The following is a 26,036-nucleotide window of genomic DNA, read 5'->3' on the forward strand; positions in this document are numbered from 1 at the left end:
TGACTAGCATTGTTAGAGTCATTGTAACAGACAGGACACTGTCTGAGCATGTGTGTCACTTCATATGAGCATGCTAGGTATTCAAGTGTCACAGCTAAGTCAATAAACAAATCACTTTTAATTTCCGAATAATGTAACACTGAATACCATAACAAATAATAAAGCATTTATTTCACATTAGATTTACAGACATGTCACGTAATTGATTATTCTGATAACAGCAACAGTGGCTTTAAAATTATACATATACATATATATATATATATATATATATATATATAAAGTATTTTTGTTGTCTGTCACATATAGGCACTAGTTTACTTTTGAATGTCTCAGAAAATGGAATGTCACACTTTATGGTCTCTGAACAGTGTTGACTGAATTAATTTAGTCTCCTAGCACATCAAAAAAATGTATATAAGCCACACACTGTCAGCAAACATTTAGCTGTGTAGATTTTCTGACAAATATTTTAATTTATATCACTCCACATCTGGACAATTTACCATGAGCTCAAGCAGTTTGAACTTTTGCAACATTCACTCAGAATGTTTGGTGTTGTGACCTACAGTCATATTTTCTACTTACAGTCAGAGCAGAACATGTACGTGAAAGTGTCGGGGGTAGAGAAAGAGAAGGAAAGAATTTAGGATCAGGACCATGCAGGCCGTGGTATTGTTCTGCTGAGTTTAGCTGTTTCCGGTCTAGATTTGTGAGGACTACTGCCTGGTCTTGAAGTCCTCCCTGTTTTCATGGAAAGACAAGAGTTGTGTTAATTGTACTGTTAATTTGAGATGTAACAATATTAAATATTTTAACAGAATTAAATGCATGTAATGCAGTTAAAGAAATTATATTATTGAGATTACAAAAGTTGAGTTCAATATACAAAGTTCTTAGAGAAGGAGCTCAATATTTCTTTTCAGAGAAGAAAAATGAATGCAAACAGAATTCTATATTATATATTTTATGCACTACAGAATACACAACATTTATATAATGCATAAGATATATTTTAATCGTCAATAGCGCAAGCAATTAGTTGATTATTTATGATCTCTGAAACATACAGCTGAATATGGAATAATGCAATAGGATGACATGCAGATAACGGAACATAAAGTGGTTAAATTTGTATGTTGTGTGTAAGCATGCACCAGATGTTTTGCTGGACTTGAGTTTGACTGGTGGAATAGCTGTAACGGGTGTTCCCAGGTATCGGCAATGCCGCTGGTAATCAGTTAGCTGTTCATCTCGGGTCATGCCAGGAGTGGGCTTCACAGATTCTAGACGCTTCAGAAATGCCTGCAAGCATTCAGCACATATTTACACATACAATGAATTCTCTGCAATATCCAAAACAATGACCTCTCTGCCATAGTTAATATTTTACAGGCAACAAATCAAATTTGCTTAATTACAACAAGAATTATTAACATGCTTAGCATGCTGACACAGAATTCATTTCATTATTTAGCTTGGCCAAAAAAAACGTAATATTGATCGAAATAATTGTTGAAAACATAACTAAAGGCATCAAACAATGATTAACAGAATGAATATGTTAATTAGACTGTGTATTATATAAATAATTAAAACTAATTCTGGGACAGAAAAAGAAGAAGAAAAAAAAACAATAACAATCAGATAATTTTTACTTATTTGTATTAATTTAAATATTATAAGATTTTTTATATCATCACAAATTTAACCGACCAAATCAAATTCATTTTTAAAGGGGTCATATGATGCGATTTCAAGTTTTCCTTTCTCTTTGGTGAATTCTCTGCAATATCCAAAACAATGACCTCTCTGCCATAGTTAATATTTTACAGGCAACAAATCAAATTTGCTTAATTACAACAAGAATTATTAACATGCTTAGCATGCTGACACAGAATTCATTTCATTATTTAGCTTGGCCAAAAAAAACGTAATATTGATCGAAATAATTGTTGAAAACATAACTAAAAGGCATCAAACAATGATTAACAGAATGAATATGTTAATTAGACTGTGTATTATATAAATAATTAAAACTAATTCTGGGACAGAAAAAGAAGAAGAAAAAAAAACAATAACAATCAGATAATTTTTACTTATTTGTATTAATTTAAATATTATAAGATTTTTTATATCATCACAAATTTAACTGACCAAATCAAATTCATTTTTAAAGGGGTCATATGATGCGATTTCAAATTTTCCTTTCTCTTTGGAGTGTTACAAGCTCTTGGTGCATAAAGAAGATCTGTAAAGTTGCAAAGACTAAAGTCTCAAATCAAAAGAGATATTCTTTATAAAAGTTTAGAGTCAGCGACACCTACCTAAAACAGCTCGTTCCAACACACCCCCACATATCTAGGTCACTATGTGGAAATATTAGCATAATGCAGCCCAAATGTGCACGCAAAGAAAGAAGGCATGGTTTCAGGAACAGCAGTCGTGTTGATGCAGCATGTCAGGGAGACTAAGATTAGATTTATTTAGAACAGAACAGCACAACCCAGATGTTCGAATTTGTGCAACTCATTTTATGGACGACAGTTTTTTTAAACCTAGAAGAGTACAAGGCTGGCTGTGCACAAAGGCTATTTCAAAAAAAAGGGGAAAAAAGGGTCAATTCCGACTTTGCTATGACAGTCTAGCGCTTCTGAATCAGCGACTGTAAGTATGTTTTGTTATTAGTTTAAGTATTTGCTATTGACTGTTCAAATTCTGAGTTTTGCGCAAACATATTCTGTTACACCAAATACACAAAATAATGATCTTTAAAATAGCATCATATGACCCCTTTAAGCATTATTAATGAATACTGCTATAATGAATAAAATATTTAAAATTTACTATAATGTTTTTCCATTACATAACTTGAAAATGTGTTTGTCAAAAAAATGCCACACTGGTCTAAAAAAGACTTTAATTAAACATTTCTTCATCTCTCTTTTCTTTAATTAGGGGTGTAATATGACAAGTGAAATTTTCTTGACAGATTTAGTGTGATTCACCCTAGAGCTAAGGGTGACATCTATAAACTCAAATGAACTTGCTTCAAAAAAGATAACCAAGAGAGTAGTATGAATAGTACAACTATGTACTCTGAAAAGCCACAGTGAGCCATTGATAATAAAAATAACCAGTGCATCAGTATCAGAATGTCACAAGCTGTCATGCCTCCGTATGTCGGTACAAACAGCCCTTTGGAAACCTCTCAGTAAGCAAAACCCTTGAAAAGAGCTGGGACTGGAAATAGAGTAAAGGTGCTCTAAAAGAAAGAGAGTGACTGTCTGGTACTCTTGTTCTTGTGTTCCAGCATTAGTTGCTAGGGAGTGAAACGCTAACAAGACCTAGAGGAACATGCATTCTGAGTCACAGCTCACAGTCCTGCTTCTATTGATTAAGGAGTATTTGATTTTCCGTTTTCTTCAATTAAAACTGACAGAGAGGAAGGTCTGACTCTCTAAGGATCTGTAAGGTCTGTAAGGATGACCGAAAGAGAGAGAGCGATAGAATTTACATGTGTAACAGTGAGCAAGTGAGAGTACAAAAGACAAACAACACACATTATGTTGCTTCCAATGGCCATGGGTTATTGAAAGGTTAGGAGAGAGATCCTGACTATTTACTCACCCTGAAACATATGGCCATATTCAAACTGAACAAATGAGATTTGTGAGCTATAGTGGGTGGCAAGATCAGTGAACAACACAGATACTTTACAACTTCAGAAGAAAATCATACAGGTTTGGAAGAATGAGTAAATGATGGAAGAAATGTTATATACGTTCTCCGTCACTGAAGCTAGGGGGTGAATAGAGTATAATGTCAAGCCCAGCATGTGTCTCTTCTCGTCTCAGTCAGGTGGTAACTGTTTCTCTGCTTTCACTGGCTGTGGCTGACAGTCTGGCCCCCCCACCCCATACATATACACACACACACACACACACACTTTCACAGAATACTAAAATAAACACTCACATAACACCATTACATCACTGAATAATATCACAAAGAACAAGGGAAATGATAAATACTGGGGTGTCTGAGAGAACACTGTAAATGACAAAATCCAAACATACACTACCATTCAAACAAATTTTCCTGTTTTTGAAAGTCTCTTACGCTCATCAAGGTTGCATTTATTCGATTTTAAAAAATGCATCAAAATTGTGAAATATTATTACAATTTAAAATTACCTTTCTATTTTACTGTATTTTAAAATGTAATTTACATGTCACATGATCCTTGAGTCTAATTTGCTGATTTTGTGGTCAGGAAACATTTCTTATTCGTGTCGAAAACAGTTGTGCTGCTTAATAATTTGGTGGAAACGTGATACATTTTTTCAGCATTCTATTGATGACTAGAAAGTTTAGAAGTAAAATGTTTTTGTAAATGTCACTTTTGATCAATTGAGTGCATTCTTGCTGAGCAAAAGTATTAATTTCTTAAAATAAACTCTAAAACAATCTTTTGAATGGTAGTGTACATGAATATGCTCAGCATGAGCACATTCAAACACACAATCTCTTGCTTGACTGAGGCTGACATATAATTAAAGTTTCTCTCTTATAATAGGAGTTGCTCTCAGTGCGATTAAAATTAAAATCTAATTAAATGTTAGATAGGACTTCACTGCATAACTTAAATCCAGGGCTGTCCAAACTCGGTCCTGGAGGGCCGGTGTCCTGAAGAGTTTAGCTCCAACCCTAATTAAACACACCTGAACCAGCTAAACAAGCTCTTACTAGGCATACTAGAAACTTAAAGGCAGGTGTGTTGAGGTAAGTTGGAGCTAAACTCTGCAGGACACTGGCCCTCCAGGACCGAGTTTGGGCAGCCCTGACTTAAAAGATAGGCAATAGCTCTCTCTAGTGGAGGGAGAGAGATGATTTTATTGTTATATTAAATAAAAGACTGACACTGACCAGGTTTTCCTTCTGAATTCTCTCTTGCTCTCGCTGTCTGTTGAGGGCGCTGTGGTAAAGCCGTACGGGTGGTGCAATACTCCTGCGACTGCTGGTTTTGGAGCAGGCGGAGCTGCCACTTCGCAAATGTGCCGATGAATGGGACAGTTCACGTAATAGCCGCTGGTTCTCCCGGTCGATCTCCTGTACCTCTTCGTTTGTGAAGGAATAGTTCTTACGTCTGCTGCCAACACTGCAAGGGCTGGAGACCACGAGTACTCTGTCTAACTGTTTCTCTACTTTTAAGAACACTGCAAAGGGAGAGAAAGAGATTCAGCTACAAAAGAAACAGCTACAGAGCTATTTATATCTCAATTCATTGCACCAACCTGGTCCATCCTCTCCTTCAGAACTTATACTGCCCTGACCGTCCGAAACATCATTCGCAACCACCTTCTCAGTAACACTGCGCTGTTGTTGAACAGCTGCTGCAGGTTCAGAGGGCAGAACCACATCAAGGGACTGGAAAGGACTAACATTTGGTGTCGAGAGAGGGGTAACATCAGTGACCGTGTCTTCAGATTCTGCCGTTTCTTTTTGTCGCTCTTTCTGGTGAGCTAAACTGATCCGCTGATGTTTTACAGGTGATTTCTGAGATCGAAAAGAGCTTCTCTCTTCACTACTGTGGGAGGACACAGGATCAGATGATGATGAAAGGCTACGACTCAGCTTGTGGAGTTTTCCAGCAGATTTTTTAGGTGTTCCATGGGACAATCCCATATGTTTCGTTGATCGTGTCACTGGAGATCTCGCATCCTCCTCACTTTCATCGTCACTACGATGGTATCCATCATCATCATCACTGTTAACATTATCATTGGTTTTCCTGAGTTTAAAATCATCATCATGCTCTCTTTCCTCATCAGACGAGTATGAATGCTCACTGGATCCTTCATCTGATTGACTGCTGTTCATAGTCTCTGAGGTTTTGGCACTTGGGAGTGATGAAGAGCCTTTGAAAAAGCCATCAACACGTTGCCGCTCTCTTTCATATTCTGTCTCTTCATTTTGCCTTCTCCTGCCCTGGTTTGAATCATCCTCCAATCTGGCTTTATCTTCACTGTTCCTTTTACTTTGAGCTTCATTTCCTAACTGATCAATTGAAACATGGGTGTCTTTTCCCATTCTCTCATCTAGTCTTTCTAAGACTTTCTGTTTACTGAGCTGCCCATCTTCAGAACCAAGTCCATTAGCTTCACTGTCGCTGTCAAAGAACGAGTGGTCAACTTCTCCCTCTAGCTCTTTGCGGCTGTACATGTCTGTAGTGTGTCTTTCAAATGTGTCCTCATTCAGTGGAATCTGAATGGAAAAAGAAAAAGAAGCTGTAATACAAATACTTTATTGTAGTGAAAAAAAATAACAACAACAAAAAAAACGCATTTTCTGAACAATTTCTGTTTTCTAAAGCAGTGGTTCTCAACCAGGGAGCTATGGCCATCAACAAACTAGCATGGTAATGTAAGATACCTTCAAATTATTTGAAAAAAAGACTATAAAATCACAATATCTCTTATTTTAACTCACCTCAGCAACAACCATTCCTAGTGCCCAGGGGAAAAAATATTTGTCTAGCTATGCCAAATCCCATTTATTGAAATTGAGTAAAAGGTATTTAAAAAAATTCTTCTGCTTCATCATTGTCTAGTAAATCACAAACAACAGAAAAAAAGTAATGGAGCCTTTGAATATTGCTGTCGACAGTTTGGAGTCAAAAAGGTCGAGAACCACTGTTCTAGACATTTTTTTTTTTTTTAATGATTGCTAAAATAATCATCAATGCAAAACCAACTGTTTTTACTATTTTGTTTCTGCTTACTGATTTAAGCAAATCATTACACAAGAATTAACACAAGCGTTAAAATGGTTTATATAATAATAATTATTACTATTATTAGTGAAATGACTACAAAATGTAATAATTATGGAACAAGATTTTTAGTATTTATCCCAATTGATCCCAGTGTTTTTTTTTCTACTGATAAAATTATTGAATATAGACCATAGATTGCAGACCACAAAAATAAATAAATAATAAAAAACATATTTAAACAAATAATTAAATAAATAAATAAAATAAAGAGGTAAAATCCAAGGGTCCACAGTTTTACATATAGCCAAACATAACACAGTAAGTCAGTCTATAAATACATACATAAATAAAGTACACCCAACATAACCGATTGAGCATACATAAAATAATAAAACCGATTATCAGTGCATCTCTGTTGTTTCCTGGCATTAATAAAAACATCAATACAATGCAGATCCTTGCAAAGCTGTCCAGCTGTCAGGAAAAAGTTCAATTAATAACGTTAGTTACAAAGCAAAGGTGAGAGCAGTGCAGCTGAGCAGCTCATAATACACACAGAGGGACATGTTTCCATGACAAAAGCTTTAACAAGCTGTTTAGCAATCCTTCCACAGAAATCCACCTTTAACAGTCTAGCAAGCTCTGCTACATTTAATGTGCATATTTCATTTGATTAGAAATTAGACCATAGACTTGTGTACATACGCCAAAGCACGCCAACGCGAACTCATCCAGCTCATGAAGTTAGCACTAGCAGTGCCTAGCTTTCGACATTCACACCGAAAACATGCGCGACACTGCCAGACAAAATCTCCAGCTGACGTACTTCATTTTCTTTCGCCGTTTATCTCCAAACGCTGTTTTATCAAAGATACAAGTTGAAGATAAGAGCAAAAACACAGGCTTTTTCGGCTGTCCGGCGTGCTGCACAGAGAAGTGTGTGGGCTCGTTAGCGACTGTAACCAGGTGACGTCATTTCCTCAAATAGTTTGGCGCCGCAACAAAATGAGAAGAGCGCGAGGATAAGCTGTCTGCGGTATTTATTTCTCTTCAGGACTTTGGGTCCTTCTCTGCCTAATACTGGCCAGATATATTGCAATAAAGAGGATTGAAATGCTATTAAACGTAATTTAAGTCATGTAAGTATGTGAGAAGCTTCCAAATTCTGTTTTGAGCTACATTTCATATGTATGCATTCAGTGTTGGGGAAAGTTACTTTTTAAAAGTAATGCATTACAATATTGCGTTACTCCATAAAAAAGTAACTAATTACTTTTACAACCAAGTGGATGCTGCACACTGGTGGTGGTGGTTGAGGAGAGACCCCCCACATGATTGTAAAGCGCTTTGGGTGTACAACAATACACAATAAAGCGCTATATAAATGCATCATTCATTCATGCATTCATTCATTCAGTTACGTTACTTAGTTACTTTTTATGGAAAGTAATGCGTTACGTTACTTTTGCGTTACTTTTTAAATCTGGACAGGGCTTGCTTGTTTGTTTTTAAAATAAAAAAGTTGTATTTTTGGCAAATATAAAAGCCTTTTCACACCAAAAGTGAAATGAATAAGCCTCAGGCTGAAGGGAAAGTACATTACGTCCGTACAGTAGAATGCAGAAGAAGACATTTCAACACACTTCAGCAATAAAAAAAAAGATGCACAAATGTTGTCTAGAGTAATTTGTGCTTATTAGTATGATTGAACTGGATCATCAAAGACATTGGTTAATAGAACGGGATTAAATACATAAAGGATATTTGTGTTGTTTAACATTTAATTATTGCAGGTTTGCATCATATTCTGAGTTGCATTATTTTTATTCATTTTGAGGAATACTGAATTTTTTATTTTTTTTGTGAGTGAGATGAATTAATGCATATTCATATTTATTTTAGAACTACAGTAACATCTTCTGATTTCTCTCAACATGGAGACACCAGATCTGTCAATCAATAAATTGAAAAAAAGTAACTTCCCATTTATTGACTGGCAGCTGATGTTGAGAGAAATCAGGAGTAACTTAAGTTTCAGTGGCGTTCTGTGTGCTGGGTAAACAGGATGGTTACTGGACTAGAATAAATGTGAACATGCATTTACTCATCTCACTTGCACAAAAACAGAATCACTATTTCTCAGACTTAATTAAAATAGTGAAATGCTCAGAATATTATGCAAACCTGCAATAATGAAATGTTAAATAACTCAAGTATGCTAATCTTACTGTATTATCCAATGTCTTTGCTGCTGGTGATCCAATTCAACCATATTAATAAGCAAAAACGACTTTAGTTAAACATCACATTTGTGTTTCATTGCTGAAGTGAACTTTCTTCTGCATCCTATTCTTTATGCAATCCAGAATGGCAGCACAGCAGAAAGGTTTGTTTGAGCTGCGTCCTCTACTGTACAGACGTGCATTTACATTTCCTTCACAACAAGGTCTTTAAAAGATTTGGCAAAAATATAGCATTTTTGTTATTAAACAAACAAACAAGCTCAACACAGATTCGAAAAAGGAACACAAAACTAATATAAAAAGTAACGGAGTTACTTTTTTTGGCAGAGTAATGCAGTATTGTAACACATTACTTTTAAAAGTAACTTTCTCCAACACTGTATAATGTCAGTGACAAATCAACCATCTCTAACCATTTGAGCTGCATTGTTACAATCTGTTTCGAAATGATTTCTCAAGCTGATAAACAAGCATTGCTTTTGTCTGTTATATCATATCGCAGTACGTGACCACTGTACATGTTTACTGATGCTGCTGCCAGCTCAGTCTTAAAGGCTGGCATTCTGCTGGATTGTGGCCTCTCTCATGTTTGCTTGGCACATCTGGCATGCCAGATCCATCATCCTTACAGCCTGCAAGGACAGACTTGCCAAGTTCAGCGTCCTCTGCTATTAAAATAAATGCTATTAAAAAAATTATTTCATGCACTCATAAGCATGAAGGAAAAAAAAAATCTGCACAATCCAACAAAACATTATTTATCTCTGACCAACCCATTTCAACGTCAAATTACAAATTAGATTTTTTTTCCCTCAAATATGACAAATACATTTTGTCAGACCGTAATGTAAACAATTTCTTTATTAAATGTACTTATTAAAGCAGAGTATCTCAGAGTGATTGTGAATTGATGCAAAAGTGCGTACGTGTGGAACTGCACGGCTCGTTTCGCAAGCTGTAGGAGGATTGATGCAGAGTCACGTGACAACGACTGCCCGTTCTTGATCCTGATTGGTCTGTATCATAGAACAACGTGGTCTAAATAGCTTTGCATCTGTGCGCTTGTTTGATTGCAGAACGCTTCTGAGCAACAGCGGAGTGGCTGTCACGCCCAGTCAAACTTTTATACGGCATTATTCTTTGTGAAATTATCCAGACATCAGCTACTATGTTTTTGCTTGAGACAGAGTCGGTAAGTCAATTGAATTCATTTATACTATTATGGGTATGAAAAGTCAGAATCATGTTTATAACCAAGTAACAACAACAACAAAGCGTTTCAAGCATTTAAAAACGAAAGCCACAGGCCTACTATTAGTCGAAATGCGCTTTAAAACTTTTAGAATACAATGTCTTTAAATTGAAATGTTGTTCGTGTTTCACTGTGTTTCCATTCAGCTGGACTGCACGAGTAATCTTTTTGAAAGCGGGTTTGCGGTGAATGGAGGTCTGAGTGGTCGCGGGCAGTCTCCAGCGCATCTCGCGGCGTGCGGAGGTCAGGCCTTCTGCTTGCTTTGGCTGCTGCAAACCGCTGCTGATGCAAACCAGCAGGTACCAAGTATCCTCCGTTAAACAGTAGTTACTTGGGGTTCTGTTGTTGAGGATTACATTCCTGTCAGTTAATGTGTATTCCCTTCCCTTTTGCATTTTTTGTTTCAACCTTTGATGTGATTTTCTTAAGGACGCGAGCGGAGAGACACCCATGCATAAAGCAGCCAGAGCGGGCAGTCTGGAGTGCATCAGTGTGCTGATGGCAAGCGAGGCACATTTCGAGTAAGTGGATGGTTTGATAGTTCCTGTTTCAAGCATTTGTTTGATAGAGAGAAACTGGCAAATATTTTCAATATGTATTTATGCAGTACATTTAATGTCTCTACTTTACTTTTAGTCATTTAGCAGATGCTTTTATCCAAAGCGACTTACAAATAAGAAAAAGTAATTAAAACTAAAAGCTAAAAGCTTTTAAGAAAATAAAAGAAATGAAATAAACATGACAAATGCATACAACAACATTCCAAAACTAACACATTTAAATGAAAACAAAAAATAAAGCTAAAAACAATTCAAACATACACAAATAAGAAAAAGTAATTAAAACTAAAAGCTAAAAGCTTTTAAGAAAATAAAAGAAATGAAATAAACATGACAAATGCATACAACAACATTCCAAAACTAACACATTTAAATGAAAACAAAAAATAAAGCTAAAAACAATTCAAACATACACAAATAAGAAAAAGTAATTAAAACTAAAAGCTAAAAGCTTTTAAGAAAATAAAAGAAATGAAATAAACATGACAAATGCATACAACAACATTCCAAAACTAACACATTTAAATGAAAACAAAAAATAAAGCTAAAAACAATTCAAACATACACAAATAAGAAAAAGTAATTAAAACTAAAAGCTAAAAGCTTTTAAGAAAATAAAAGAAATGAAATAAACATGACAAATGCATACAACAACATTCCAAAACTAACACATTTAAATGAAAACAAAAAATAAAGCTAAAAACAATTCAAACATACACAAATAAGAAAAAGTAATTAAAACTAAAAGCTAAAAGCTTTTAAGAAAATAAAATAAATTAAATAAAAATGACAAATGCATACATTTCAAAACAAACATTTAAATGAAAACAAAAAAATAAAGCTAAAACCAATTAAACCATGATATTTTGTCAGATTCTTCGATGAATAGAAAGAACAATTGAAAAACATAATTTAATTGAAATAGCTTTTTTTTGTAATAGTGTCAAAGTCTTTACTGTCACTTTTGATCAATTTAATCTGTCTTCGCTGAATAAAAGCATTAATTTCCTTCCAAAAATAAAATAAAAACATAAATGAAATAAAAATAAAAAATGACTGGCCACAAACTTTTAAATGGTGGTGCATTTAAAAAAATTTAAAAATAAATTCCTTACTGAAAATGTCTTAACTTTTGCTATATGTTAATTTTATTACTATTGTTATTGTTAGTAATGAATAATTAAGCAACAAGCACTTTTAAAACAGTGCTTGAGATTATCCCACAGAATATATAAAAATACAGTACACCATATTATAGACATAAATGGGCAAATTCATTTTCAAAAGTTGTTTACCTGTTAAAGCAAACGTCATCGATTATAGTCAACAACTAAAAGATTGTTAATGGTTAAAAGAGATTTTGCACTTTAAAAAGTGCTCATGACATATTCAGCCACCTGTAAACGGGGGAGTTTACCGATAAATGAAAATGTTACCATAATTTTACTTACCACCCATATCATTTGTCATCAATCAGATGTGTCTAAAGTCTTCAATTTGAAATTAACAAGCCACATTTTTAAACAAGTACAAGGGCAGATTTGATCTGTTTCTCACCCTGAATTATCATATGACTTCAGAAGACTTGGAATATAATTTTAATAAGACGTATGGAACATTTATGATGCATACTACAAAATTCTCATTTTGTGTTCCACAGATAAAAAGGTAAAAAAATTAGCTAACATGTTTAGAACGACAACATGAATTTCATTTGTGGGTGAACTATTACTTTATTACATACGGTCTCACCTTAGCATCCTCAATGTTGGGTGGGTTCAGGTGTATGTGGGGATTGCGGAGGTATCCGTCTTTATAAGCTGCATCAGGGAAATGAAAGGCATTGGCACGTCTCAGGTATGGCCTGTCACATGGTAATTTAAACTTCCTGTGCAGATCCTACACACATAGGAAGTTGACTTGGTTTAGGGACCACACATGTGGATCAGTAATAATCAGTTCAATAATCATTAAAACATTGTTCTTCCTCTGATGAAAACGTTGTGTGTGTACTGTGTACACTACCGTTCAAAAGTCTGGGGTCGGTATGTTTAACTCATGTTTAATTGTTTGAAAGCACCAGTTCGGGTCTCTTATGCTCACTTAAGGCTGCATTTTTATAATCAAAAATACAGTAAAACAGTAATAATGTGAAATATTATTTCAATTTAAAAGAACCGTTTCCTATTTTAATATATTTTAAAATGCAATTTATTCCTGTGAGGACAAAGCTGAATCTTCAGCATCATTTCGCCAGTCTTCAGTATCACACGATCCTTCAGAAATCATTCTAATATGTTGCTTTGCTGCTCAAGAAACATTTCTGATTATTATGAATGTTAAAGACAGTTGTGCCATTTAATATTTTTGTGAAAACTGTGATTCATTTTTTCAGGATTGAAAAAAATTGAACATTTATTTGATTTTTAATTTTTTTTTATTTTAATGTCTCCTTGCTAAATAAAATAATAATTATTAATAATTTTATTTTACTTACCACCCATATCATTTGTCATCAATCAGATGTGTCTAAAGTCTTCAATTTGAAATTAACAAGCCACATTTTTAAACAAGTACAAGGGCAGATTTGATCTGTTTCTCACCCTGAATTATCATATGACTTCAGAAGACTTGGAATATAATTTTAATAAGACGTATGGAACATTTATGATGCATACTACAAAATTCTCATTTTGTGTTCCACAGATAAAAAGGTAAAAAAATTAGCTAACATGTTTAGAACGACAACATGAATTTCATTTGTGGGTGAACTATTACTTTATTACATACGGTCTCACCTTAGCATCCTCAATGTTGGGTGGGTTCAGGTGTATGTGGGGATTGCGGAGGTATCCGTCCTTATAAGCTGCATTAGGGAAATGAAAGGCATTGGCACGTCTCAGGTATGGCCTGTCACATGGTAATTTAAACTTCCTGTGCAGATCCTACACACATAGGAAGTTGACTTGGTTTAGGGACCACACATGTGGATCAGTAATAATCAGTTCAATAATCATTGAGACATTGTGCTTCCTCTGATGAAAACGTTGTGTGTGTACTGTGTACACTACCGTTCAAAAGTCAGGGGTCGGTATGTTTAACTCATATTTAATTGTTTGAAAGCACCAGTTCGGGTCTCTTATGCTCACTTAAGGCTGCATTTTTATAATCAAAAATACAGTAAAACAGTAATAATGTGAAATATTATTTCAATTTAAAAGAACCGTTTCCTATTTTAATATATTTTAAAATGCAATTTATTCCTGTGAGGACAAAGCTGAATCTTCAGCATCATTTCGCCAGTCTTCAGTATCACACGATCCTTCAGAAATCATTCTAATAACATTTATTTGATTTTTTTTATTGAATTTATTTATTTTAATGTCTCCTTGCTAAATAAAATAATAATTATTAATCATTTTTAAAAAAAAATTTATTCTTACTGACCCTAAACCTTTGAACGGTAGTACATCTGTTCATGTCTTGCCTCTCTGACGGCCTGTAGCTGGCTATCTGGCACTCCTGCAGGGTAGATTACAGTAATGAGTCCAGCTGGTTTAGGCAGTTGAAAGTGAAATGGCTGTGGCACCAGGAAAGATGAGCCCTTCCTGTACCGTAGCACCACCCTTTCCATGTCTGCTAACTGCTTATTTAATGCCTCCACCAGCCCTGTACACACACTGAACACACACACACATATATACACACGTCTGGTTTGCTATCCTTGTAGGGACTCTCCATATTCGTAATGGTTTTTCAACTGTACCGACCGTATATTCTATTGCCCTACACCAACCCTACCCCTAAACCTACCCCTCACAGGAAACTTTCTGCATTTGATTTATTAGCCTGTTTACCCGTGGGGACCTCAATTTAGGTCCCCACCATGACACGAGTCCCCATGAGTCTGTGTGTAGTCAGGTTGAAGTCTCCACCAGAATAGAAAAACAGGTACACACAGACACACACACACACAGATTGTGCTGAACTTCTCAACCCTGATCTTAGCATTCAATTCATAGCAATAAGAACACTTCCTTATAAACCTCAAATATTTTGACAACCTGAGCCAAAAATAAATAAAAGCACTCACATTGCCAGGCTCTCATCAGTGGCCACAGACAGAGTACAGTCTAAAGGCAGTGGCATCTTCACACAATGCTGCTGTGTGCTCACTGGGATGAGACTAAGAGCTTCATCCCCAGCAGGTTCTGTGACCTCAAACAACAGCTCCATATTCACTGCAGTCTACATAAAGATGGACAGCAGAGAGTTACTGTCAGAGTGACTGTTAACAGTTACCACCTTTCAAACCATCTAGTCAAAGACTCTCACAGGTCCAGATTTCTTCTTATCTTTCTTTTTTGATGACTTCTTGCTCCCACCATCATCTGACCTGTGGACAGCAACAAGAAAGTATCATACTTAGTTAACATTCTTACGATGCACACTACATAATACTCTACATACACAAACATTAAAGATATGAAAGACCTTACTCTATACACTGCAAAATGTCTCCACATGCTGATGCTTCTGTCAAGCTTTCCACACTTGACTGGAAACCAGTGTTAGGCCATATTAATACTGGACTGTTACATACAGTGAAAACAATATTTTTTGATGATACTTTGGATCGGAGATGCTGGAAACTTTTTGATATGGTGCTTTGACTTTGTGCGCCTGCCAAAAGGAAACGAGATTTTTTTCCTCTCTCTCATGAAACAGCTTATATGTAAATGTTTTTTTTCATAAAATAAAGTTAAAATGAAAAGTTTTACAAATCAAGCTCATGCTTTTATAATTTGAGCTTTACCATTTGGATTGTCAAGCTGGCAAGCAAACTCCAAGATTCCTTTCAATCGAAATATAAAGTCGCACTCTTCTGAATAAACCTGAGGAAATCGAAACACGCATCATTAATTATATATATTATAATTATATATTAAGTATATGGATCGTGCTGTTCATTAATTCCCTCTGAAGCATATGTTGACAAAAGGCTAGCTCATAAACATGAACATGGTTTCACGAAAGAAAGCGCATTCAAAATTCAAAATAGCTTATTACCATTTTAATTCCTTCAAACCAATGATCAAATTCACCAGAAGGCTGACATATTTGATGACGGATCATAACACGTCCGCATCTTCCTCGCGTGGTTGATTTCGTGTCACGGGGAAATACAGTCTCTTACTGCCCCCTGCTGATCTGACTGTGACTGCGCAAAGTGCAAATGATCCAAACACAAGGCAATGACAAAATATACTGTACGACGTTTCTGTTTAATAAACAGTGTTGGGGGTAACGCATTACAAGTAACGCAAGTTACGTAATCAGATTACTTTTTTCAAGTAACTAGTAAAGTAACGCATTACTTTTTAATTTACAAGAGAATATCTGAGTTACTTTTTCAAATAAGTAACGCAAGTTACTTTTTGTTTTTCAATTTATTGATTGACAGATCTGGTGTCCCCATGTTGAGAGAAATCAGAAGATGTTACTATAGTTCTAAAATAAATATGAATTAATTCATCTCACTCACAAAAAAACACAGATTCAGTATTCCTCAAAATGAATAAAAATAATGCAACTCAGAATATGACACAAACCTGCAATAATTAAATGTTAAACAACACAAATATGCTTTATGTATTTAATCCCATTCTATTAACCAATGCCTTTGCTTCTGACCTTCGATGATCCAGTTCAACCGTACTAATAAGCAAAAATTACTCTAGACAGACATTTGTGTGTTTTCTTTATTGCTGAAGTGTGTTGAAATGTCTTCTTCTGCATTCTACTGTACGGACGTAAATGTACTTTCCCTTCAGCCTGAGGCTTTTTCATTTCACTTTTGGTGTGAAAAGGCTTTTATATTTGCCAAAAATACAACTTTTTTATTTTAAAACCAAACAAGCAAGCCCTGTCCAGATTTAAAAAGTAGCGCAAAAGTAACGTAACGCATTACTTTCCATAAAAAGTAACTAAGTAATGTAGTTACTTTTTTTATGGAGTAATGCAATATTGTAATGCATTACTTTTAAAAGTAGCTTTCCCCAACACTGGTAATAAATGAACTGTAAGTAAAGAATGAATGTTCTTTCAGAACAAGTGATATTGCTTGTTTTCTGAATGTTTATTTAGTTTTTAGCCTTTAACAGTAAAAAGAAACAATAGTTGTGGGAGAGAGGATGAATGGCAAAAACAATTATGAAATCATGACAATAATATTTAATATTTATTGAAAGAATATTATTAATTAATTTCTAACCAGTAGAGATTCATTTATAGAAGCTATAATAATGGCACAAATTTAAATAACATTTTACTACAATTTAAAATAACTAATAAAAAACTATATATACTGTATATATATATATATGTGTGTGTGTGTGTGTGTGTGTGTGTGTGTGTGTGTGTGTGTGTATATAATATCTGTCTCAGTAACATTCCCTTATATTTTCCCCAGGTCTTTGCATATTATCTTTCTCCTTGGTTGTATGTCTTCAAATTGAACCTTTATCTGCTATGTTGTGTCGCCTCCTATCAGTAAGAAAACATTTAAAAATAAAGCCAACTTGTAAATAGTTTGTTTCAACTAGTCTTACTTATAGGATGCTGAGCTGGTGGACTTTGCTGTGGTGGACTGTAAAGCAAGGCTCTCAGAGGGTTTCCCTGAAAGCCTCCTGAGACCAGCAGCTTTGTTGTTTCCTTTCAGCTGCAGTGAGATGCTGTTAGTAAGGCTGAAATATTCCTGATGGAGCCTCTTTACTTCCTGACGCAGTAGATTCCTCTCAGTCTCTACAGTGAGCAGGCAGCATGCTAGTTCATCCAGCTGCTCCTGAACTCTCTCTGCGCTACGTTCAGCATCTTTTATGACCTGACTGCTGTGGTGCAGTCTCTCTCTTGGAGTCTGGTTTTCCTGTTGTAGCTGCGTTATCTTCCTCTCGTCGACTATTTCTGAATCCTGTTTCATTCTTTGAGATTTCCTGACTGGTTCCATTAAGTTCCTTACCTTCTCTTGGAGAACAACGACTGTTTCTCTTAGTTGCTGCTTCTCCCGGTGTTTGCAGCATGAGATTGTCTCCAGATCTTCAGACTAAAGTCTGTTCTGCTTTAAGACCTCTGTAATTCTTTGCCTCATTTGCTGGTTTTTAATGAGAAGTTGTTTGTTCCTTGTGTCCAGGTCTTTGTTGATGTATTTAAACGCTTTAAACCTCTCCACAAATCTCTGCAGCTCTGTTTTGCATTCGTTGGAATACTTCTCCATCTTCTCCATCTCCACCTCTAGGTTTTCCTTCTCTAATTGTGTGCACTTTACTAAATAGGCCTCAAATGGACACTTACGGGCACAGCCTGCTTCATGTTTCATTGCTTTATTTTCTTTCTTATTATCCTCCTCAAGACGCACGGTGTCTTTAAGGTTTGTGGTTGCTTGGGACTTGCTGTCCATTACACGGTCTCCTCCTCTTCCTCTTGTTTGCATGGCAGGGGTAGAATTGAACCCACACGGTAAAATATTGTCTGAAAATCTAGACTTCTCCATGATGTCCGTGGCACTGACAGTTCTGCTGTGTGTCGTTTATCAGGTCTATGTAAAGCTATTCGACTTCTCCTTCACCCTGTTGACTGATGCCTGTTATACAACAGCAACTTCTTTCCTTTTGTGTGGGATTCCTGAAAAGGATAACCTTGTTTATCTCAAATGTATTTAGAGTAGCAACCCATGCAATTAATTGCATTTGAACTAATTTTATTTCTTGCATTTAACCAAAAACAAGAAATAGAACTTTATCATTAACTGTGTAACTAAACCAACCAACAAACAACGCGACTAAGTAACGTTAAAACTAATTTAAGGTCCGTTCACACCAACAATACAAATAGCCTAAAGATAACTGTAATCATATCATTATTATAACCAGGATTTAACTCAATATTTAGAATTAGAAAAGGAATAGAATATTAACAAAGCATGAGTAAATAAACATTTATTTACAATACTCCCTTGAGGCCTACCGTAACAATGATTGCAAGATCACTTCATTAAGCACCTAATATTTTGTAATTTTCGTCTCATTAGGATATCCAGATATCTATTTTTGGGTGACATTACCGCGAAGAGGGGGAGACACTTACTGATCATTTGTTTATATTTCTTGCTTCGATTCATATTTACTTTAGTTTGATGGGTGTATCTATGGTAACCTCAAATTAATAAATAAAATTAATGTAAAAAAAAAATATTATTTATTGGTATTTATGATACATAGCCTATATTTGGCTAGGCCAGGCAGGACACTGCATCACTCAAGGTGGCAGTAATACTCCAAAGCAGACTTTTCTTTTCAAGTGATGACAGAAGAAGAGCAAAAATAAATTTTGAATTGAAATGAATAAATGCTTGACATATTTTGAATTCATAAATTCTTCTTGTGACCTGCATGCACATCAACAATGATGGCAATGATGTAAGGACACATTATGTTGTCAGGAAAATGCTCCCCTGTCTTGCTCAAACACACCTGACAAGAGATATTATGATTCTCCAAAAAACAAAACCTTTATTCATACAAACTTATTTCAGTCAACACACCCTATTCCTACAAAGTGCAAAATAGCACACATGACATGACAATGCACTATCCATAAATGTGTCTCTCAGTATTTGGTTGACATGATTGTGCATGAATTGTGGTAAAACTTTTGTGTCTGTGGTTAAAACAAGATGTTCATGCACTGAGTAGTTGAGTTGCAGTTGGTGCCCTCATGCAATCAGAAGAACGACGAGAAGGTCAAAGGTCGGGACTCTCAGGAGGTTTGGCCCGGGCATGAGCGTGGGTTTCACAGTATAGCTCATCATTTATGAAGTAGTACCCTCTCTGCTTTAGATTTTCCTCACAATCGGTGCACACAAAACAGTCCGGATGACGAAACTTATCCTGAACCTTCACAACCGTCCCACTGAGAAAACAGAGACAGAGCCAATCAGAGACAGCCATAGAATAAGAGACAGGGAGATAGAAATGTTAACCTGGATTCTTGAGTTCTTACTGATCTCAAACTTTTGAACAGTAATGCACTTTTATATGTTCATTCCTTTAGGTGTGAAAGTGGGAAAATATGAATACATAGGTATCATCACGGTTATCAGCCCATATTAGAGGAATGTTGTCCATTATTGGACAATACTAGTGTTTAGAAATTATTAAGCAAATCTCAAAATAAATATCCACTTTTTATTCTGTACATTGTTATGTTGTGATACCTAAATTCACTTGTAGCCTAATATTGAAAATGATTGCTTTTATTTTTTAATTTTTTTAAGCCAAAGTGTGTAGAATTTTAAAAATGTATCACTTATTATCAGCCATAACATGATATATATATATGGTTTATCATATTTGACAGAATTTTTCTTTCTTCTGTTGAAGAAATATTTGGTGACTTCTATGTATAACCAAGAATAAAAATAAAAATAAATATTTTGACAATGAGCAATGACTCAAGTGGCCTGACTCACACTATGCCGTTACCACACTTATCACACATCGGTAGCTTGTGCAAGTTCCCCGCCGGAGCAGATGACTTGGTCGTGGGGGCACAGACTTTCCTTGTCACTAATGGATGTGTACCTGTCAATCAAAAAGATCGGAATCCCAGTACCCATCATGTTTACATTACAGTAGGCTATGTAATTCCAAATGATTCCAATTCAATTGCAGATTTCAAAAGTACCGATTATTTGTAGCCTACCCTAAACATTGTTATCTGATTTTAATATTCGGTAGCATGTGCATTCCATCTATTCAGAAAATGTCACTAAACGTATGTGAGCATAATTGACATTTTTCTCTGACATATCTTAAGGAAATATTCCAAGGTTGGCATGGCTAATATTGTCATATTTAATGGATAATAATGGATAATAGTATTACCTTATGTAACTGTATAACTGTGTACTGTATAATACAATATCGATGCTGTAGATCAGTGTTACATCTAATATTTAGTATAGTATCTTGTGTACTGCATAAAAAAATAAATGTTCAAAGTTGTAAATAAAACAAATTACTGGAGTATATTTTACAAGAAAATACTATTTCAGTTGTTCTACATCAAAATGCCCCATTTAATTCAATGTGTTTAATTCAATGTGTTTAATTCAATGTGTTGAACTAGCAATTTCTTTGCAATTAATTAATTATTAAATATTGTGCATTCTCTTTTGTTTTTGTGTCTGTCTGTTATTGCAGTGTATGCATGTCATACCCTCACTGTTGATAAAGCTCTGTAGGGCTTTAAAGGATCCCGACTGTCGTGGTTCATGGGGCTCATCTTTATCTTCATTTCTCTGCAGCATCCGATATACATCGGACTCCTCTATATTGCTAAGCTTCCTGGGACTACACACACACACACACGTAATTTCAAAGTAGTCTCCTCCATAGAATCAAACTAGATGTTATACTTCAATACATGATGATAACTGAGCAATGTTTCCTGATCAGCTCAGTGCTACTAACAATACAAAAATACCCATTCCCTGATCATTTCCTAGAAGGATTTACTAGACTGATTGGCTCAGGTTCGGGTATGAAGGTTTGAACATTCACCTTTCTGGTTTGTTATGGATGAGGCCCTTGAGCTGTCCTTGTAAGGCGTCTTGGATATTGCCTGAAGAGTAAAGGCCAATAGGGGAGTTGTAGGTTGGGCTCACCACCTGACGCGTTTCATCGATGTTGGCTGCGGCCACAAAGGGCGAAGCCCTTCGATTATGGCCTGTTCCTATTGGTGTGTACTCCTGTCAGGCAAAAATATAAGCATTATAGATGAAACCACATGATACAGATAGACATCATACATAAAATATGAAGACACATACTTGTCTCTCTGCCTCTAGGTTCATTTTAAATGGATGGCTTTTGTTGTGTTCAGCGACATTTGGTGACCACAACTTAGTCTCTGGTCTGCAAAACAATGATATGATCACATTTTCATTATTTATTGTTTTTCCTATTTGGCCTGAATATATTTATTTGAACACATTCAAAAACACAAAAACGCCAAATCTTAAAAAAGCTAATGCACAGCTTCCCCTTTATGTGGTGCAGAGTGCAAGCTCATGTGCTGCTGTCCAGCTAGTTAGGTGGATCTAAAAGTGACCTCTGACCTCTCAACAGTAAGTGTGAGCTGATGGGTGGCATCCTTGATTAGAGTCTGAGCCTCCGAGTGCATCATGTTTTCTGCAGAAACTCCATCTATTGCTAAGATGATGTCTCCAGGAGAGAGGTTGACTCTGGCAGCTTTACTTCCTGGTGATAACTAAAAACGCAAAATTGTAGACAACATCAGCAGGAGCTAGCTGAAAGTGTTATCAAATGGCAACGCTCCAATCTCAGTTCTTACTGATGTTTAATAAACAAAAATATGTCTAAAAAGTATATTCTTCCTCCTCTTCTTCTTCTTTTACTTAATGACCTCTTATTGATAGTTCTTACTTTCAATAAAGTTAAAGTGAATATCAAATATTCGCAAGACTTTTGAGAAACGTTTATGCGTACATTGTTTATTTGTAGATCTTTTGCTCCCCACAATAAAAACTGCAGAGCTTTGATCATAACACTAAGCATTTAAATATCATCTTACTAAGACATATTATTGTGATTTATAGTGACAACGGATATTTATATGTATTTTATGTAAGTAGTCTGTTATACTGTTGTAAAGATGCCATTTATTTATTTATTTTGTAATCTTTTTAAATTTATTTTTATTTTATTTAATTAAATTTTAGTTTATTTTGCCATATAAATATCTGCAACTGTACCAAATTGCATTTTTTTAGGCCTCTCGTAGATCTTTATTTAGTCCTCTGAATAAAACTGAGGTGTTTTTATTCTCCTTTAGTTTTTTTTAACCATGACTATTTATAATATTTATAATTTATAGTTTCAAATGCTATAAAATGTTTTTTGAAAAAAAAAAAAAAAGATTTTTAACAATGATATAAAACACATGAATACAAAGAGTTCATTTAATAACAACTTGTTACATGTCTTGAATTCCGTTTTCCCTTTTCTTTATTGTGGAAACTCTTTTTCATTGACCCACATACACGGCTGGAACAACATGAAGGTGAGTAAATGATGACAACATTTTTGGGTGAACTATCCCTTTAATGTGTGTGAGTGAGGACACAAATGTGTATAATGACATGGGTACTACAAGTAAACATGGTTTATGAGGTACACTTAAACCCAATGGCTTAAAAACATACTAAATGGCATTTTTTAAAAGTCAAAAAAATGGCAGTAGTTTTGTGTGAGTGGTAGGTTTAGGGGTATGTTTAGGGTAAGGGGATAGAAAATACAGTTTGTACAGCACAAAAACCACTACGTCTATGGAGAATCCCCGTAAACCACATTTACAAGTATGTGTGTGTGTAAGTGTGTCTATGTGTACGTGTAAGTCCTTGTCATCATTGGTATGTGCACCCATGTAAACTACTCTCCACAGTAAACATGCTGGGGAAATAACAGTCTCCAGAGAAGTCCTGCAGTCCTGCTGTTATCAGTTCTCAGAATGAAGCGCTACAGATGAATTATAGGAAACTGCACATGCACTGCATTATTTGACTTGCATTACACGAGCAGAATGGCATGTATAACCGCATAAGAACCAAATGTAAAGGTGCATCCATCATATTAGTCATATATCAAAAGGCATTCTGGGTGCAGTGGGGTTTGTCTGTGGAACTGCACTGGTTTGGCATTGAATCAGGTCCTGACTCCTAAATGAGCTCTTCATCAGCAAGCAGAAAGACGGATCAAGAACTCAATATGTTTCTTATAGTCTCTTATCCATTCATCCCAGATGTAGCAGCTTTATCTTTTTAATTTAAAATACAAACGCACCAGTACTTTTACATCTCATATGCTCAGAACCCAAATATAGTCCACTAGAAGGCATTTGCTCTACTAACAGAGCAGAACAGACTAAATCAAGATGACTTTCACAATACAAAGGACTGTTTTCTAGTTAAATATCTCAGCATCCTTAAAACAAGATCAGTTTACTTGAAAAGTACAACTGCATAATATATCGAGCCCGGTTTCATAATAAATTAGCGAGTGGTTTCTAGAAACGACTCCCAGTTTCTAAAATCCAGCTTAACAGATACATAAAAAAAGTGACCTCAAGTTTTATTCCAATCAATTTTCTCACCCCTGAGAGACAGTTCCACAGTCTATTGTCATTTGTGAGGCCAACAGATCCCCCTCTTACATTTTGAGTACAGTTCAACAACCTGCTGTGGGTAAAACAGGCCTGGTTTCCAAACACACTTTGATTAATAAAGTCCAGGTTACAGTCCTAGCTGTAAGTAAAAACAACTCACACGGCCTAGAGACAGAGGACAGGAGGGTGTTTGACCAAAAATGGCTGCGCAATGTTGAGATTAAGTAACAGTGTCATGCTGAACCGCAGAGTGAGCAGAGAATGTTCCAAGTTTGAAATCTCATTAAAGCAAAGTAGAAATCCAAAACTAGAGCTGCACAGAGAACAAAAGCATAAAACCTCTGCGCAAACAGATCAGCACAATAACTTCATTGTGTATTTCAACACTGGAGTTTTGATCATGTAATAGGTTCTAACCTTTTAAAAGTTATTTAAACAATCCATTTTTTAAACAGTATTATTGTCTGAAGATTCAGTTTTCATGTGAATTTAAAGAAGCTTTTTTGAAAGATATTATATGACTGTATGACTTTCTTCCACGGAACACAAAAGCCTCAGACTCAGTTTGGATAAGAGCAGCCAGGATGTTCCTCAAAAATTCACCTTTTGAGTTTCATGGAAGACAGAAATCATGGTTTGGGACGACATGATGACTGAATTTTAATTTTTGGGTGAACTATTTCTTTAAGGGTCAAAAAAACAAACTCAAAGCTGTTTGAATCAGTCAGTGCTTCTATCTATCTATCTATCTATCTATCTATCTATCTATCTATCTATCTATCTATCTATCTATCTATCTATCTATCTATCTATCTATCTATCTATCTATCTTTCTTTCTTTCTTTCTTTCTTTCTTTCTCTTTTGGACTCTCTGACATTTGTTTAGACGTAGAATACACAAATCCACTGCCACAGCAGGTGTGAGGATCCACATGTTAGTTCCAGTGAATGATTCATTAACAGTTTTAGCTACACACATAAATAGAGCACGAGGATAGCCATTGTTCTCCTCCATAAAACATTCTCTGTATAAGGGATGACATACTGCAATCCTCAATTCATGCCAGATTTTGTTGTATACAATTTCATTATCAAACTGATTTATTCTCTTTTACGCACCCTGTTTGTGTTTTATGTATTGTATTATTCCTTTATCAATATTGTCATGCACTATGAAGTGTCCTTTTCTAATTGAGCTTAAAAATATTTAGTTTTGATTTAATGTTTAAAAAAAAATTTGTTTAAAGGTGTATTTTTTTTCATTTTTATGTTAATGTAGATATGTCTATATATATATATATATATATATATATGTATGTTTTATATATGGACATGCACACACACACACACACACACACACATTATTATTATAGAAGAGCTGTGCATTCTTAATCACTGAGAATAAGAATTCAAACAAGGCATATAAGCAAACACTTCCTAAAACAGGTCAGTGATTCAACAGTCATTGCACTTTTTGTTTTTCACTGAATTACAACTGAATTGTAAAATCTACACACACTCACTTTGGCGATGGTAAGGGGTTGGCTGAAGTCCTGTCCTCCAATAAGTCGAAAGCCCCACGGCACGGGTCCATCCAGTACAACAGTGAACGGCATATCCACAGCAGGTGTGTGTGTGTGAGTGTGTGTGTTTCGAGTGTGATGGTGAATTCAACTCTAAATCCTTTAGAGGAGATTGAAGACCACTCCTCCAGAGTGCTGTCTTTATCTCTTGCGTTATACTGTAGTTTTCTTTCTCACTTTTTTCTTTTTCATGATGCTCTTCCCTCTCTATCTGTCTGTTCATCATGGTTTCTCCCTGAACTCCCTCTCCTCCGCTCCACTAAGATCTCATTTTTCTTCATTTCTGTGCCAGTTTCTCTCCATTTACATCTTAATCTGTCTTATCACATAACCAATCTTAACCACCTCAATCTGATATCAGAACAATACATTATACTG

The 26,036-nt window shown here is 35.4% G+C and overlaps 4 protein-coding genes and 1 pseudogene across 7 annotated transcripts; 1 reads left to right on the plus strand and 4 right to left on the minus strand.

Moving 5' to 3' along the window:
- Positions 1–252: 252 nt before the first annotated feature.
- Positions 253–7,791, minus strand: LOC107558202 (cilia- and flagella-associated protein 97-like). 2 transcript variants are annotated; one of them, XM_016241826.1, is made up of 5 exons: positions 7,605–7,791; positions 5,298–6,267; positions 4,930–5,219; positions 1,158–1,305; positions 253–744 (listed from the first exon to the last, which is right to left on the minus strand). In XM_016241826.1, the coding sequence occupies exons 2-5, from the start codon at positions 6,223–6,225 to the stop codon at positions 653–655; spliced, it is 1,458 nt and encodes a 485-aa protein (XP_016097312.1). In that variant the 5' UTR covers positions 6,226–6,267; positions 7,605–7,791; the 3' UTR covers positions 253–652. The 2 variants fall into 2 exon arrangements, with proteins under 2 accessions (XP_016097312.1, XP_016097311.1); XM_016241825.1 differs by having other exon boundaries at positions 7,484–7,791.
- Positions 7,792–10,079: 2,288 nt separating this feature from the next.
- Positions 10,080–10,831, plus strand: ankrd37 (ankyrin repeat domain 37). The gene is made up of 3 exons (XM_016241816.1): positions 10,080–10,213; positions 10,420–10,572; positions 10,703–10,831. The coding sequence occupies exons 1-3, from the start codon at positions 10,190–10,192 to the stop codon at positions 10,796–10,798; spliced, it is 273 nt and encodes a 90-aa protein (XP_016097302.1). The 5' UTR covers positions 10,080–10,189; the 3' UTR covers positions 10,799–10,831.
- Positions 10,832–13,605: 2,774 nt separating this feature from the next.
- Positions 13,606–16,043, minus strand: LOC107558197 (ufm1-specific protease 2). The gene is made up of 7 exons (XM_016241817.1): positions 15,904–16,043; positions 15,650–15,728; positions 15,333–15,516; positions 15,169–15,229; positions 14,927–15,081; positions 14,321–14,513; positions 13,606–13,778 (listed from the first exon to the last, which is right to left on the minus strand). The coding sequence occupies exons 1-7, from the start codon at positions 15,967–15,969 to the stop codon at positions 13,608–13,610; spliced, it is 909 nt and encodes a 302-aa protein (XP_016097303.1). The 5' UTR covers positions 15,970–16,043; the 3' UTR covers positions 13,606–13,607.
- Positions 16,044–17,440: 1,397 nt separating this feature from the next.
- On the minus strand, positions 17,441–18,289 carry LOC107558192 (structural maintenance of chromosomes protein 4-like; annotated as a pseudogene).
- A 1,102-nt stretch (positions 18,290–19,391) lies between these two features.
- On the minus strand, positions 19,392–25,803 carry pdlim3a (PDZ and LIM domain 3a). Of its 3 annotated transcripts, XM_016241818.1 has the most exons (7): positions 25,599–25,803; positions 22,010–22,161; positions 21,722–21,806; positions 21,453–21,640; positions 21,109–21,242; positions 20,360–20,471; positions 19,392–19,800 (listed from the first exon to the last, which is right to left on the minus strand). In XM_016241818.1, the coding sequence occupies exons 1-7, from the start codon at positions 25,689–25,691 to the stop codon at positions 19,632–19,634; spliced, it is 933 nt and encodes a 310-aa protein (XP_016097304.1). In that variant the 5' UTR covers positions 25,692–25,803; the 3' UTR covers positions 19,392–19,631. The 3 variants fall into 3 exon arrangements, with proteins under 3 accessions (XP_016097304.1, XP_016097305.1, XP_016097306.1); XM_016241819.1 differs by lacking the exon at positions 22,010–22,161; XM_016241820.1 differs by lacking the exon at positions 20,360–20,471 and having other exon boundaries at positions 19,707–19,800.
- Positions 25,804–26,036: the final 233 nt, after the last annotated feature.

Source organism: Sinocyclocheilus grahami, unplaced genomic scaffold, assembly GCF_001515645.1.
Source record: "Sinocyclocheilus grahami isolate Dianchi unplaced genomic scaffold, SAMN03320097.WGS_v1.1 scaffold635.1, whole genome shotgun sequence".
Lineage (NCBI taxonomy): Eukaryota > Metazoa > Chordata > Actinopteri > Cypriniformes > Cyprinidae > Sinocyclocheilus > Sinocyclocheilus grahami.